The 14677-nt window shown below is 40.2% G+C and overlaps 1 protein-coding gene across 2 annotated transcripts in view; it reads right to left on the bottom strand.

Annotated features, from left to right (window-relative positions):
* TMEM245 (transmembrane protein 245) overlaps positions 1–14677 on the bottom strand; it is a 98417-nt gene that overhangs the window by 36604 nt on the left and 47136 nt on the right. For both annotated transcript variants that reach the window (XM_044265183.1, XM_044265184.1), the window contains 4 exons: positions 13765–13847; positions 10540–10630; positions 3226–3324; positions 1088–1219 (listed from right to left, as the gene is read on the bottom strand). In XM_044265183.1, the coding sequence (XP_044121118.1) occupies positions 1088–1219; positions 3226–3324; positions 10540–10630; positions 13765–13847 (405 nt within the window). The remainder of the gene's footprint in view (positions 1–1087; positions 1220–3225; positions 3325–10539; positions 10631–13764; positions 13848–14677) is intronic.

Raw genomic sequence — 14677 nt, 5'->3', positions numbered from 1 at the left:
TGAGCGCAGGGACGGGGGCAGGGCGGGGAAGAGAACCAAAGGAGTTATAAGAAAACCCCAAAAGTGGTGTAAGAAAGCATGGGGAGATTTCAAAATCACATCTTCATCTTCACCTTCCTTATCAGGAAGCCAAAATATAATACCAAAATTGTAAAACCAAGAAAGACCAACAGGTTATTTTGGAAATTTAGAGGTAAATATCCAAAGAAAGCTAAAAGAATTGACAGCTGTTTCTAGAAAATGAGACTGAAATGGGGAAGTACAAAGCAGGTTAATGTTATTTTTTGCTAAAAAAAATATTTTTGACTCTCCACTATGATCATCTATTAGTTTGATAAAAATTAAATTTAAAAAAATCTAGCATTGCAGGGCACTGGCTGGCTTGGTTGGTAGTGTCTGACTCCCGACCTCAGGGTTTTGAGTCTGAGCCCTGCTTTGGTGGTAGAGCTTACTTAAAAATTAAAAATAAATAAATAAATAAAATAAAATTCTAGCATTGCAAACGTCAACTTTTGTTAGGTTGATGAAAGTCATGAGTCTATTCACAAGAAAACTCCTCTCAGTGAAAAGCCACATGCCAAGACATGTTTACAAAACACGCCGTGGAACCAAGAGTGGTCCCTTGCTGCCTTTGACCCTTTGGCACACAAGGCAGAGGTGGGTGGTACGTGGCTGGAGAGTGGGCTGAAGAACATCCAGTCTCTCTAATGTAAAGGGAACCATATCACCATCTACCAAAGACCCTGTCCACCAAAAGGCTGTTTTCTCTCCAGGGTTCCATCCTGGGGACTTTCTAGTCAGCCTAAGAGGACGGGGTACCTGTATCTCAGAATGAGAGCGTACAAAACTGCACACACGCTTCCTGACTCAGCACTGCTCAGTGACTCTTCAGCCACCAGGGAACTACTTACCCTGAGGCCTATGGCTTTTGGACATCTTTCTAGTGCATTTAGAACTCTCAAAATTGTAAATGTCATGGCATTAAAAACAGGGTAACCAAAGGCCTCTGAGGGTGCGGGGAAAACTGGAAGTTAGAATTTCTATTTTTATTTCTAAGTCCAGTTAAACTAAAAATACTACTTCTTACCGAAAGAAATGTCTCAATGTTCTCGTGAACAAAGGAAGCGATATCCTGCCAGTCCAGGATGTCTCCCAGCCAGCTATTCTGACGACTTATATGCATCTTCTGTCCTTTGTGCCTTCCAGAGTGCGTCACGTTCTACGGAACAAAATGGTTCAGATGTGACATCTCCATCTTCGGCCAAAACAGGAAAAGTATAAATACCCCATTTCGGTTTAGATCTACTTGGGCACTTTAATAGTTACTCAAGGGTGAAAAAGTTTGCATTATTTAAGAAATCAACTAAGAACTCCACCTAAAGACCTGAACTGTATTTTTCTGTTTACCTTCTCAGTACTATGTGTTAGCCTAGCTCAAATGGTCTCTTCCTAAATACAGCTGTGAACACACTTGATCCCTCAATTTGTACCACTGTACACCAACACAGCATTTACTCTCTTTTTTCTTTTCACCCCTCTACCTTTTTTGGGGGGCCCACCATTTTGCTTTTTTCCTCCTTTCCTCATCTTCCTTATCGGTCTTCCACACAAGATAAAAACAGCAAGGGGAGAGAACATACAGGACACCTAAAACTAATACAATGTTATATGTCAATTATATCTCAACAAAACAGGGAAAGAAGAAAAAGAAACAAGAACAGGGAGCAAATCAAACTCTATATGGAAGACAATTACACTGACAAGAACGCAGGAATAATTAAATTTGGAAGAGACAGGAATAAACAAAGTGACTAGTGAGGTTAACATTTAGAAACCAAAGTAGTTTCTTAATATTTTGTTTGCATTCTGACACTTTTGCTAACAGTACAGTGATACCACTCTTCATTATGCAATGAAGACTTCAGGTCCTAGTGAAAGACATAAAGAAAGGAATACATCTGCCTGCTTGTAAATCTATGCTTTTAAAACACTGATCTTCCTGGACCATAAAATGAAGCTTTTTAAAGGAGGTGAGGGATAGAAAATGCTGTTTGTAACCAGAAGCCCCAGAATTAGCAGAGGAAAAAGACATCTTTCCAATCGACCAGTTCTTCAGCAAGTAACTGTATAATAGTTACAAATTCTACAATCAGTTTTAACTTCCACTCTGAAACTCACAAAAACAAACACTGTTCCCTCAATTCGTCCCAGGGGAAGAGTAAAAACTGGTCACTGAGCAACAAATTCAAATTTGGAATTGAGCTTTCCTCCCTTCCACCCCAAGTGAAGAGGTTGATCTATACATGCTCCTCTCTTACTGCCAACCCTGTGAAAACTGACCACCAACTTGTCTGGTTCTCTACCTCCTTCCCCACTGGACAGTCATCTCCCACAGCCCTGCTCCTGGAGGCCCACAGGCCCTGCCAACCCCGTGTACGGCATGACCCCACACAACCAGCTGCTCTCCAAACCAGCATTTTTATGTTTAGTGGAAAGTGGTATTATTTTCCATCAAAATTTCTGAAGTAAGGGTATATCAGCACAAGCAACAGATAAAGGTGATTAAAAATCGAGTTCTCCAAACTTTTGGATCTATTCTATTTACCTCCTTTAAGGAAAAAAAAATGTCTAGACCTGTACTATCTCAACCAGTAGCCACTAATCACATGTGGCTATTAGCACTTAAAATGGACCTAGTCCAAAACCTGGAGAGTCCAAAAACGGCGTTAGTATAAAACATACACCAGGTTTCCAAGGCTTGTAAGAAGAAAAAAAAAAAAAGGATATAAAATATCTCACTGAGATTTTTTTCTACTTGTTTGCATACTGAATGATAATATATTGGGGGTATGCTGGGGTAAGTGAAATACTAAAATTAATTTCACCTGTTTACTTTTCATGTTTTAAGTGGCCATTAGAAAAATTAACATTATATACATGGTTTACACGTTGCAGTTTTACACAATGAGATAAGATGCTGTTGATGATAATGAACACAGGATGAAAAACACGACGTCACAGGGACTGCTGGGCTCTGCATGCCGATAAACCATCAATTCAAGGGGACTTTCAGCGACCTGAAGTTTGGGACCTTTAACTTAAGAATTTCAATAAATAACATCCTAATGTTAATATCTACCTAATTAACATCTATCTAGTCAATGAGTCTGTAAAATAAAAGGACTTTATAGTTTGCGACTGAAATCCTCTAATAAAATAACTTACCTTTACAAACCAAGAATGATACAATCTGTCCCAAAGTTCTAGTACTTGCTTTTCAATTACAGCAGTATTGTTCACCTTATCTCCCAGAATTTTATGAAGCTGGAAGAAATACAGATATGATCTGGTTTAATATTTCAGACAAAAATCCAGTAAAATTAATTCATGCTAGGTCTTTACATTTGTTCCAAATCAAACTAAAATATTCCAGATTATTTAACGGCCTCTAGTCACCTTATGATCTTTTCTTAAACTCTGCTCTTCAATATTGCTAGCAAATTTCCTCGCCTTTCTTGGCTTTTTGCTTCTCTCTATTTTTGGGTATCTGAGGGGGTTACTTCAGGTTGTTAGAAAACGGTACATATGAAGCCATGATCACTGACTTAGCAAGTCTTATCTGCTCAGAGAAAAGTCTGTTGGATGTGGCTCAAATGTTCATCTATTACACAGAAAGCTCATGTTACATTTATCACCAGTATAAGAATTACCACAGAACTAGGAATGCCTGGGTGGCTCAGTGGGTTAAGCCTCTGCCTTCGTCTCAGGTCATGATCTCAGGGTCCTGGGATCGAGTCCCACATCGGGCTCTCTGCTCAGCGGGGAGCCTGCTTTCTGCCCCTGCCCCCCTGACTGCCTCTCTGCCTACTTGTAATCTCTCTCTGTCAAATAAATAAATAAAATATTTTTTAAAAAATTACCACAGAACTTTAAGTAAAATTTTAGGACCATAGCTATAAACACAGATATTTCCTATAGTTTGCTGAGAGACATCAGGTCTCAGAGTTATGACTAATTAGACTGGTGATGTTTCTGGGAATCAAGTACAGTGAGACAAGATAACTTTGAGGATAATTATTCATTATAATACCCCATGTTTTGCTTTTAAAACCACAACATAACAGTAAAAAATTTAGTTATTTGAGAGAGAGAGAGAAAGTGAGAGAGAGAGAGAGAATTTTAAGCAGGCTCCATGCCCCATGCAGTGACTCACACGGGCTCAGTCCCATGACCCTGAGATCACGACTGGAGCCAAAATCAGGAGTTGTATGCTTAACTGTCTGAGCCACCCAGGTGCCTCAAAGACATTTTTTAAAAGATAAACACTAATTTCTTAGCATAACTGTTTCTACTTTTCCATATCCTCTGCAACTTTCTGCCCATTTATAGATATAATTTAGAATTCTTCATCACTAACCTTCATCTTCATTTTTAATGGTTCCATTTTAGTTCATAAATTTTTCTTTTTTTTTTTAAGATTTTTTATTTTTAAGTAATCTCTACACCCAACTTGGGGGCTTCAACTCCCAATCCCAAAATCAAGAGTCGCACGCTCTAGCAAATAAGCGAGCCAGGCACCCCAGTTCATTAAGTTTTGGTTTTATTTTACCCGATCAAGGAATACAGAGATGATTTCCAATTTTTAATGTCACAAGTAACACTGCATTGAACATCCTTGCACACGATTTTTTTCTAATTACTAATAGTAAGATAACGTTCAAGAATCAAAGGAAAGAGGCACTTCACTAAAGGCTCCTGCTATGCATTGTTGAACTGTCTTCTATAGGGATTGTACCAGTTAATATTTTCCAATATCATATGAATAAACCAATTCTTCCAAAGCCTTATGGACAAGCTATTAGGTAATTTAATTGGTGTATAACTAGAGCCAATTATTTTTACTTTTGTTCTTCAGCTACAAGAGTGACCATTCCTCCATGTTGGTTTTCAATGTGTGTTTTCTTTTGTGTGTCCTATCCACACCTTTTGCTCTCTTGACACTGTCCTTACAGATAATCTGAACCAGTTTTTAGACATACTGGATGCAAAAATATCTGCCCAATGTTTTCCTTTATATTTTACTTATTCAAAAACCAAACACAAATGAGTGAATATAATAAAAACCATTTACCTTTGCACAGCATTTTATAATTTACAAATGACTTTCCCTTACATTATGTGATCTTTACAAAACCCCCAAGAGTTAGGAAGAAGAAAGTTTTTATCACCTTTGTTCTTTCAAGATGAGATAGCAAATTTAGAAAGGACCCATGACAGGACCAAGGTCAGGCAGCTAACTGGCAGAGGTAGGATTTAAAACTCTAATAGTCCTTCAACTACAGTATCTAAAACCTATGAACAAAGAACACCTAACACAGCAAACTGCCCAAAATAACTATAAGTCACAATTACCCTAGTCTAATTTCCTTTAATTACTTGTAAGTTGTCTTTTAAGTAGCCTGACAGTCAGATACTCACAGACCTCCTACTACCAACTCTTTCCGCCATTGTCTGCTCAGTTTCTGAGATCCTTCTTGAACCAGAAAAGCCCCTAGTCTAGGCTGCCAGCACAGTGGCCTTCGCCGAAATAAAGCACTAGCTCAAACCCAGATACCCTTTATCACAGCACGACAGTGAGAACTCTACAACACCACGACTTTGAAGGCAGGATTCAGCATCATTTGCAACTTGTGGTGCTGCCAACCACAGACCAAGAACACCATCCTGTTTTAACGTTACAGTACATAGCACAAGCCACAAGGAAGACGAGGCCAGAGAGCATGGGGCCTGATGGCAACAGCACTGCTATCAGAGGACTCACCAGAGCACAGATACTGTTAGTGGTGTAGGAGATGCTCTTTGCATATGGAAGACGATGAAGCACTAACTAGGCATCTCAGGATGCCATCTGAGAGCTGTGCTGACTTACGGCGAATAACCTCCTCTATAACATGGGGATAGGGAGTCAGTGGGCAATTCTCTGTTCTCATCTTGCTTAGAACCTTGACAGCATTTGCCACACCTGACCAAGTCTTTCTTGGAAGTATCTTCTCTCAGCCTCTACGACAGACACGGGTGGTTCCTCCCACAGGCTACTCCTCCTCAGTCTTCTCTGTCGGCTTGCTTCTGGGACCTTCAAAAACGTAAGTGCTCCAGAAATCTATCTTTGGTCCTCTTCTGTCTGTCTCCTTCGGCCATGTTATAGTATCAACTGTGTCCCTCCTAAATTCTTACATTGAGATCCTGACCCCCCAACGCCTCAGAATGTAACTGTACTTGGAGACAGGGTCTTTAAAGAAGTAACTACATTAAAAGGAGGCCATCAGGGTGGGCCATAATCCAGTATGACTGGTGTCCTTATAAAAAGAGATCAGAAGACAGACACACACAGACAGAAGACCATGTGAAAAAGACACCATCATTAGCTGAGGAGAGATGCCTCGAAAGAAATCAATCCCACAGCACCTTGCTTGATCTTGGACTTCCAGCCTGTAGAACCATTAGAAAGTAAGTTTCTGTTGTCTGAGCACCCAGCCTGTGGTACTTTGTTATGGCAGCCCTACCAAACGAACACAGTTCATCTCTCCTGCTGGGTAGAGTGACAGATACTGACAACATTCAAACTTCCACCTACAGCCCAGACCTCCCCCCCAGCCCCAGCTACGTGGGGCCTTTTCTGATGCTTTGACTTAGAGATCTGCTAGGGATCTCTAACTTAACACACCCCAAACAGAACTACAGCTCCATCTCTCTGTAATCCCGCCCCTCCCTGGTCCCACCCCCACCACCTCGGGAAGTGGCACAGTGGCACAGTGGTTACCCTTCCAGGTGGGCTAACCAAAAACTTCCTTCCTTTTCACTCCGTATCCAATCCATGAGTAATTCCTGTCAGATCCACCTCAAAAATATATACCAAATGTGACCATTTCTCTCATTTCCCGCTTCTACCACCCCAGTCCAAATCATCAACCTCTCCCCTGGACTACTGGAATAATATTCTTTTAGCCAGACCCCTGCCTTCTCCATTCCTGCCCATCACTCCCAATAAAGCAGCCAAAAGGAGCTTTCAATATCCTAAATCAGGTCATGTCCCTTTCTGCTTTAAATCCATATATATCTTTGTAACTAAAATAAAATCCCAACTTCTTATCATCACCTATGGTTCATCCTGTCACTACATCCCCCATTCCAGTCACGCTGGCCTTCTTTCTTTCCTTCAACCAAGCTTGTTGCTACCTCAGAGCCTTGCAATTTTCTATGCCCTCAACTTGAAACATTCCTTTCCCAGTCTTGGTGAAAGCATTACCTTCTCAGAGACATTCTCTGGCATTCTAGCTAAGGCATCGCTCTGAGTCACTTTACATTACCTGGTCACAACACTTCTAGAACAGATATGGTTACTTCTTGACATGTTTCATGTCTGTCTCCTCCTCCTCTCAGAATGAGTTCCAGGAGGGTGGCAACTCTTTCTGGTCTACTGCTTTTCCCCAGAACTTAGAACAGTGCCTGGCACATTTGTGGATTGGCTGTCACTTCCTTCATTCTAGGCATGGGAGAAGGGACAGTGAAAACCCATTCAGGACTAATTTTCCTACTGTCTCAGGGCAGCACCTCTAGGTATAAATTTTGGAAAGAACATTATCAAGCAGAAAGGTTAGCTCAAGCAAGGATGTCCAATGAAGAAAGTAAACTAGATTTGAGCAAGAGCAAAGTAGCAGATCTGGGTACTATAATGCATGGAGGATATAAGAGATAAGGCTGACAAGGCAGACCGGGGCAGGTAGACAGAAACCTTCTCTGTTCATACCTACAAATATCCTAAAAAACTCTACTTTTTCTGAGTATGACCTCTTATCCTAGCTTTATCCCTTTTTATACTTTAGCTCTTAGGACCCAATTCTCTCATGATTGTTAGCTGGATGAGATCTGAGCTTATTAGAAAAGCTAGCCTACAGGGGTACCTGGGTGGCTCAGTACGTTAAGCATCCAATTCTTGATTTTGGCTCCAGTAATGATCTCAGAGTTGTGGGCTCAAGCCCCACACTGGGCTCCCCACTCCAGCAAGAAGCCTGTGTGGGATTCTCTCTCTCTCCCTCGCCTTTTCCCTCTGTCACTCTCCGTCCCTTTTCCCTTCCCCCTCCCCACTCTGAGCTTGCTCTCTCTAAAATTCTAAAATAAATAAAGGAATCTTAGTATTTCTACATTTCAACTTCTACAATTTCAATGGTTTTTAGGGTTTTTTCTTTTTTAAGATTTTATTTATTTATTTGACAGAGAGAGAGGGAGAGGGTGCGAACACAAGCAGGAGGAGCGGCATGTAGCGGGAGAAGCAGGCCCCCAGCTGAGCAGGGAGCCCGATGTGGGACTTGATCCTAGGACCCTGGGATCATGACCTGAGCTGAAGGCAGACCCTTAACCAACTGAGCCACCCAGGAGCCTCAATGGTTCTTTTTAAAAAACAACTTTATTGAGATAATTCACACACCTTATAATTCACCCACTTCTGTGTACAATTCAATAGTTTCTTTTAGTATATTCAGAGCTATGTGACCATCACCAATACCTATTTTGGAACATTTTCATTACCCCAAAAAGAACCTCCATACTCCTTAGCAATCACTCCCTAATTTCGCTAAATCTCCCCTACCCTTGGAAACCATTACTCTATTCTCTTTTTCTGTAGATATACCTCTTCTGGACATTTCATATAAATGGAATCATACATATCTACTTTGACTGCTTCTTTTGCTCAGCATAACGTTTTCAAGGTTCATCCACATGGTAGAATGTATCAGTGCTTCCTTCCCTTTTATGGCCAAATAATACTCCACCATTTAGATATACCTCATTTTGCTTATCCATTCATCAGTCAATGGATAGTCAATGATTGATTTTAGATACTATCCCCCTGTCTTCCAAATCAGGATGATGAATATGTTACAACCTTTGTTAGCAAGACCCATCTCTCTTCAACTGTCTTTCCTTTCAAGGCTTGGGTAAAAGGTTTCAAACATAACTTCTAAGTAATCTGAAAGTTATTTCTATAAAATCTTATGCACATTTCTCCAGCTCTTCCCAAATAGATTAAGAATTCCAGAACTCAAATAGAAAAACCAAAAAAACTAAATGTCCTTCTTTCAGCAGAGTAAGTCAGCCAATACGGTTCTAGAAGTCTAAAATGCTTTTGCAATGGCTGGCTGGATCTTCTATGGTAGTTAGGAGAGCTATACCCATAAACTTATCTTTTAAAGACTTCCATGTGGCATTCGATTAGGTCATCTGCCTTGGACTCAAGAAAATCAGTTACACAGATCTTTCTTTTAACTTTTTACTCAACCACAATTCCATTCTTAGGTTAGATTACTATACACATGTATACACTGTAATTTTTAAGATAACTTTCTTTTTGAGACTTTTGTTATTAAATTTTATTTGACACAGAGAGGGAGATCACAAGTAGGCAGAGAGGCAGGCAGAGAGAGGGAGGGAAGCAGGCTCCCCCCTGAGCAGAGAGCCCAATGCAGGGCTCGATCCCAGGACCCTGAGATGACGACCTAAGCCGAAGGCAAAAGCTTAACCCACTGAGCCACCCAGGAACCCCTGTTACTGAATTTTAAACAAGGAATCATATACCAATACTTTTTTCCTGAACATACATCTCACTGCAACAAATCTTATTAATCCGTAGATGTTCCTAATTACTCCAATATACTAAAATTCCAAATTACCTTCTTTCCCATAGGTAATATTGTGGGGGTAGGGTAATCCCAAATTTGTATCACAGAAATGGACCCTTACCTGCAGTAATTGTGCCTTATCCTCTATCCTTCATTTCCTTCCACAAAGCTTCAGACAAGCTAATCTCCTCAAGCACACTTCCACCTCCATATCTTGGCTCACATGAACACTCCTATTGAAAACCTATCATTCAATCCTTCACGGTTTATCTCAAGTGCCACAGCAAAGCACCTAGCCCAGTTCCGATCGTGCTCTTCCAGCCGGCTACAGCAGACACAACCAAGGGATTTACAAGCAGTCTTCAGTTTGAAACCAAGCTCTGCCATTCACTACATGACCACTGGGAATTTACTTAGCCTTGCTAAGCCTGTTTCTTCTTCTGCAAAATGGGCCAAACAATTTAGACTACTGCAAATTTCTTAGAAAGATTAAATGAAATAAACTGGAAACTGCCAAGGACAGTCACCAGCAGACAGTAATATTTAATATTTGCTAACAACCATTTCTTTCTCCACCAAGTCTTATTTGACCACCCAATCTTAATGATCATTCTGTCCTAAGGCATAAATTATGAGTATCTACCTTGAGCAAGAAGCAAAGGACCAACCTCTCTGTTCAGGCTACTAGCACCGTTAAATACAATCTTCCAGAAAGTTTACTTTCATTGTATGTTTCTTGTTGACCTGTAGATTTAAGCATATTTCAAAAACAGAAACTGTTCTAAAGAGAATCTCCATTTACACTTCATCAAAGGGAGGCCCCTACCAATGAAGACCTTGCAGAGAGAGGCTCTTCTCTTACCTTGTGTGTTATCCATTCTCTTCCATACTGGTACACGTTGTTAGCTGCAGAATTGAGGGCTCTTTGGACTACTTGCGCCTCAGGAAGCCAACTAATTTAAAATAAAAGAAAGAAAAAATTAAAACTAATACATTTTTAGTGGACTATGTCAATAACTCTTGGAATTCCATGTATTTAAACAATCAGTAACTGACAAATTACTAATCAGTCATCACACGAGGATACAAATGAATCCCATGCAGGAATCCTTGACTAACACTTAATTCTACCAATTGAGAGGCTGTTCAAGCTCTCCTTAGCTTTTAGACCCACTTTCCCCACAACCTCCCTTTCATTCTGCTCTGCCTGGTTTCTCTGCCCATACACATCCTGGATCATCTGCCTTATTCAGCACCAGCCTTATTCCAGCCTCAGTGTTAGACATGCAAACTCTTGGGCCCAGGTCCAGACCTACTGAAAAAGAAACAGGGCTGGGGCCCAGCAACCAGGACCCTCATGAGCTCTGAAAGTGATTCTCATACACGTTGATCTAAGAACTGAGTAAAGAACTGAGAAAGAAAAAACTTCTCTTCATGCCATGAGAGATGGCCTCCCCACTATCCTGTTAAGCAGGCTATATCATCTGCCTTAATCAATAACACATTTCATATGCCTAGTGCTTTCCAAAGGAGAAATATCTTCATGTATTCTTTATTAAGATCTTATTTATTTATTTGAGATAAAGAGAGAGAGCATGCACACAAGAAGGGGGAAGGGCAGAGGGAGAGGGAGAAGCAGACTCCATGCTGAGTAGGGAGTCCTGACACAGGACTTGATCGCAGGATCCCGAGATCATGACCTGAGCCAAAGGCAGACCCTTAGCCAACTGAGCCATCCAAGCACCCCTCATACATTCTTTAAATTGTACCTCAGAGGGTTGTACACTACAGATGTTGACATTCACAAACTGAATAGTCCTGATTTCAACTATCCACGAGTGATGCCCAAAGGCCAAGGCAAGCAGTAACTAAAAACTTTCCTGAGGCCTAACTATGACACACACTACAAAGCTGGCTTATGGGAAAGAGTCAAGTCAAATGCACAACGTTCTCGACTTACAGCGGTTTTATATCCTTGTAGTACTTTATATAGTAAATTGGAAGTGATAGCTAGCTTGCGCGTGTATTTGTGTAAGAGAGAGAGAAAGATGGTCCTAAAGAGAAAGCCAACTGCCACTAACGAAATGTAATGATACCTAGGAAAGTACTTGTTTTCAACCAAAGAAAAAGACATTTTTTTTAAGAATTTTAAAGTACATCTGTTTAATTATATTAAAACCATTAATGCAATATCTACCTCAATAATTTCATTTCAATAATAAAAAATGATGGTATAATGATGGTTTAAAGCTGGTTCAATCGCAATTTTAGAGGCTTACTTATCAAGAGTGAAAATAGAAGACTATTAAAAAATAGCTAAAAAGGTAATGTGTCATAGTGCTTAATATTTCTGTAACTGTTGGTAAGGCTTACATCTAAATTTGATGCAGAATTCTTTTTTTTTTTTTTTTAATTCATTTATTTGACAGAGAGAGATCGCAAGTAGGCAGAGAGGCAGGCAGAGAGGGAGGAGGAAGCAGTTTCCCTGCCGAGCAGAGAGCCCGATGTGGGACTCGATCCCAGGACCCTGAGATCATGACCTGAGCCGAAGGCAGCAGCTTAACCCACTGAGCCACCCAGGCGCCCCAGATGCAGAATTCTTAATGGCACAGAAATAGCTCTTTTCTCAGCCACATGGTGTATACCGGTTCTAGGAGTCTGGAAGAGACTGACTATGGGTACCACTCCTTGTCTTCAGTTGTGACTGCGCAATATCATCAAGTGCACTTTGTATCTTTTCCAGAAGCATGTCCCCTCGATAAACAACATCCTCCAGACATTCTGGATACATTAGAAAGTGCAACTTCAAATTGGTACGGTTTCAATCTTTAATATTAACCAGTTCTTCCTATACTCCAAATAAAGTATTTCTGAAACTTTTGGCAAATTCTCAAATATTTCTCAGCAAGTTAAGACAAAACTTTAGAGATGATTACAAATGTAATAATCTAAGTATGAAGATATGAACAGGAAATTGAGATCTTTAAATAGAGGTGGGATTGGGGAAAAAATTAAGTAGCTTTTAAATTATTCAGTTCATCAGTGCTTTGAAGGAACTGCTGAATATTTTCAATTATCTGGTACGACATTTTATGGTGAAAATTATAACCTTGAGTGTTAAAGTATGAGAATTCACATTAGTATTTGAATAGATCTTTAATGACTAACAAGTGTCTACTAGGCCTGATAAATTACAGAGACGCCTGGGTGGCTCAGCCGGTTCAGCGTCTGCCTTCAGCTCAGGTCATGATCCTGGGGTCCTGGGATGGAGTCCTGTATTGGTTCCTTGCTCAACAGGAAGCCTGCTTCCCCCTATGCCTGCCATTACCCCTGCTTGTGCTCTCTCTCTCTAACCAATAAATAAGTAAAATCTTTAAAAAACAACAACAACAAAACAAAACAAAAAAAACTTTACAGAAACAGGTGGCTGGATTTCACCCTAAGCCATAGATTGCCAACCTTGCCTCCAAAATGATACAGTGTGAGAGCCCTCGGATGACTCAGTCCGTTAAGCATTTGACTCGGTTTCAGCTCAGGTCATGATTTCAGGATAGTGAAATCAAGCCCCGCATTGGGCTCCACACTCAGTTGCTTATCTGTTTGGGATTCTCTCTCTCCCTATCTCCCTCTACCCCTCTTCTAGCTCAGTTCTTTCTCTAAAATAAATAAATCTTAAAAAAAAAAAAATGATACAAGGTGGAAACACTGCTAACTCTGCCACTGGGGAGTGATTTGCTTAACTTTTGATGCTGATTTCCTATGTACGAAATGGGGACAGTCTCTCCAATCGCCTCAGTCACTGCGAGGAACACAGGACACACGGTAGGTGAAAGTGCTTTGCAAGTCATAAACATACCATAAACTGTAAATCTCATTTCAAATATAAAGGCACTGACCATAAACTGTTCCCAAAATCTTATGTACATCCCTCTCCCACCATCCCCCAAAACATGACATTCTTATGCAAAAATGTCAACATTCATCAAACCTCTCTTCCCAATTAGCTGCATCAATGAAGATCATTTTGTGAATACAGATACTAAACCTAGGGCATCCATTTCTATTTTTGCCAAAATAACATTCTTACTTTGCCCACTCAGGGTGATTTGCTAGAGTCTCATTAATCAAATTGCTTGTGACTTCAATCATGTGTACACTCTCTTGATGCACCTGTGTTACAGATAGGAAAGAAAAGAATCTCAATAAAAAATAAGCCCAATTTAACATTTATTTTTCCACACTGTTATTGGAACAATGATTTTGAGTCAAATAATTACACACTTAGTTCCAATTAATTTAGAAACCTGTACGGAACAGCTGTTATACATAATGTCCTATGACCCTCATTATGGAAAATAAAAAGTACACACTAGCTCTCTGATTTCAAGTTTAACAACTTCAGGAAAAATTGCATAAAAAGATACATTCAAATATTTATACCCATACACAAGACAAATAGGTAAATATATTCAGTTCTCACACATTATGTGTCTACAGTATACATAAGCTTTATCAACACTGCATGAACTTATATAATTATGACGCAGTGTGAGACATCAAACAAAGAATTTAGTAAAGTTTCAGAGTAAAACAAAACAAAACAAAACAAAAAACCAGCTGAAACTGCATCTCAGAATTTACCTTGCTAAATAACAAACAAAATGAGGAGGACAGAGGTACCTGGGTGGCTCAGTCAGTTAAGTGACAGACTCTTGATTTTGGCTCAGGTCATGATCTTAGGGTTGGAAGGTCAAGCCCTGTGTCGGGATCCCCACTCAGCGTGGAGTCTGCTTGAGATTCTTTCTCACCCTCTGCCCTTCCCACTCTCCCCCTTTCTAAATTAAAAACAGAGAGAGAGAGAAGGATAAAAAGAAACAAGCTAGTGCCAGAAAACATGCTCTATATTTTACTATTTTTTAGAAGATTTATTGGAGGGGCACCTGGGTAGCTCAGTGGGTTAAAACCTCTGCTTTTGGCTTGGGTCATGATCTCAGGGTCCT

This window comes from Neovison vison, chromosome 9 (genome assembly GCF_020171115.1).
Source record: "Neovison vison isolate M4711 chromosome 9, ASM_NN_V1, whole genome shotgun sequence".
NCBI lineage: Eukaryota > Metazoa > Chordata > Mammalia > Carnivora > Mustelidae > Neogale > Neogale vison.
Note: the sequence above shows the minus strand (reverse complement) of the source record. Positions and strands in the feature narration are given on the sequence as shown.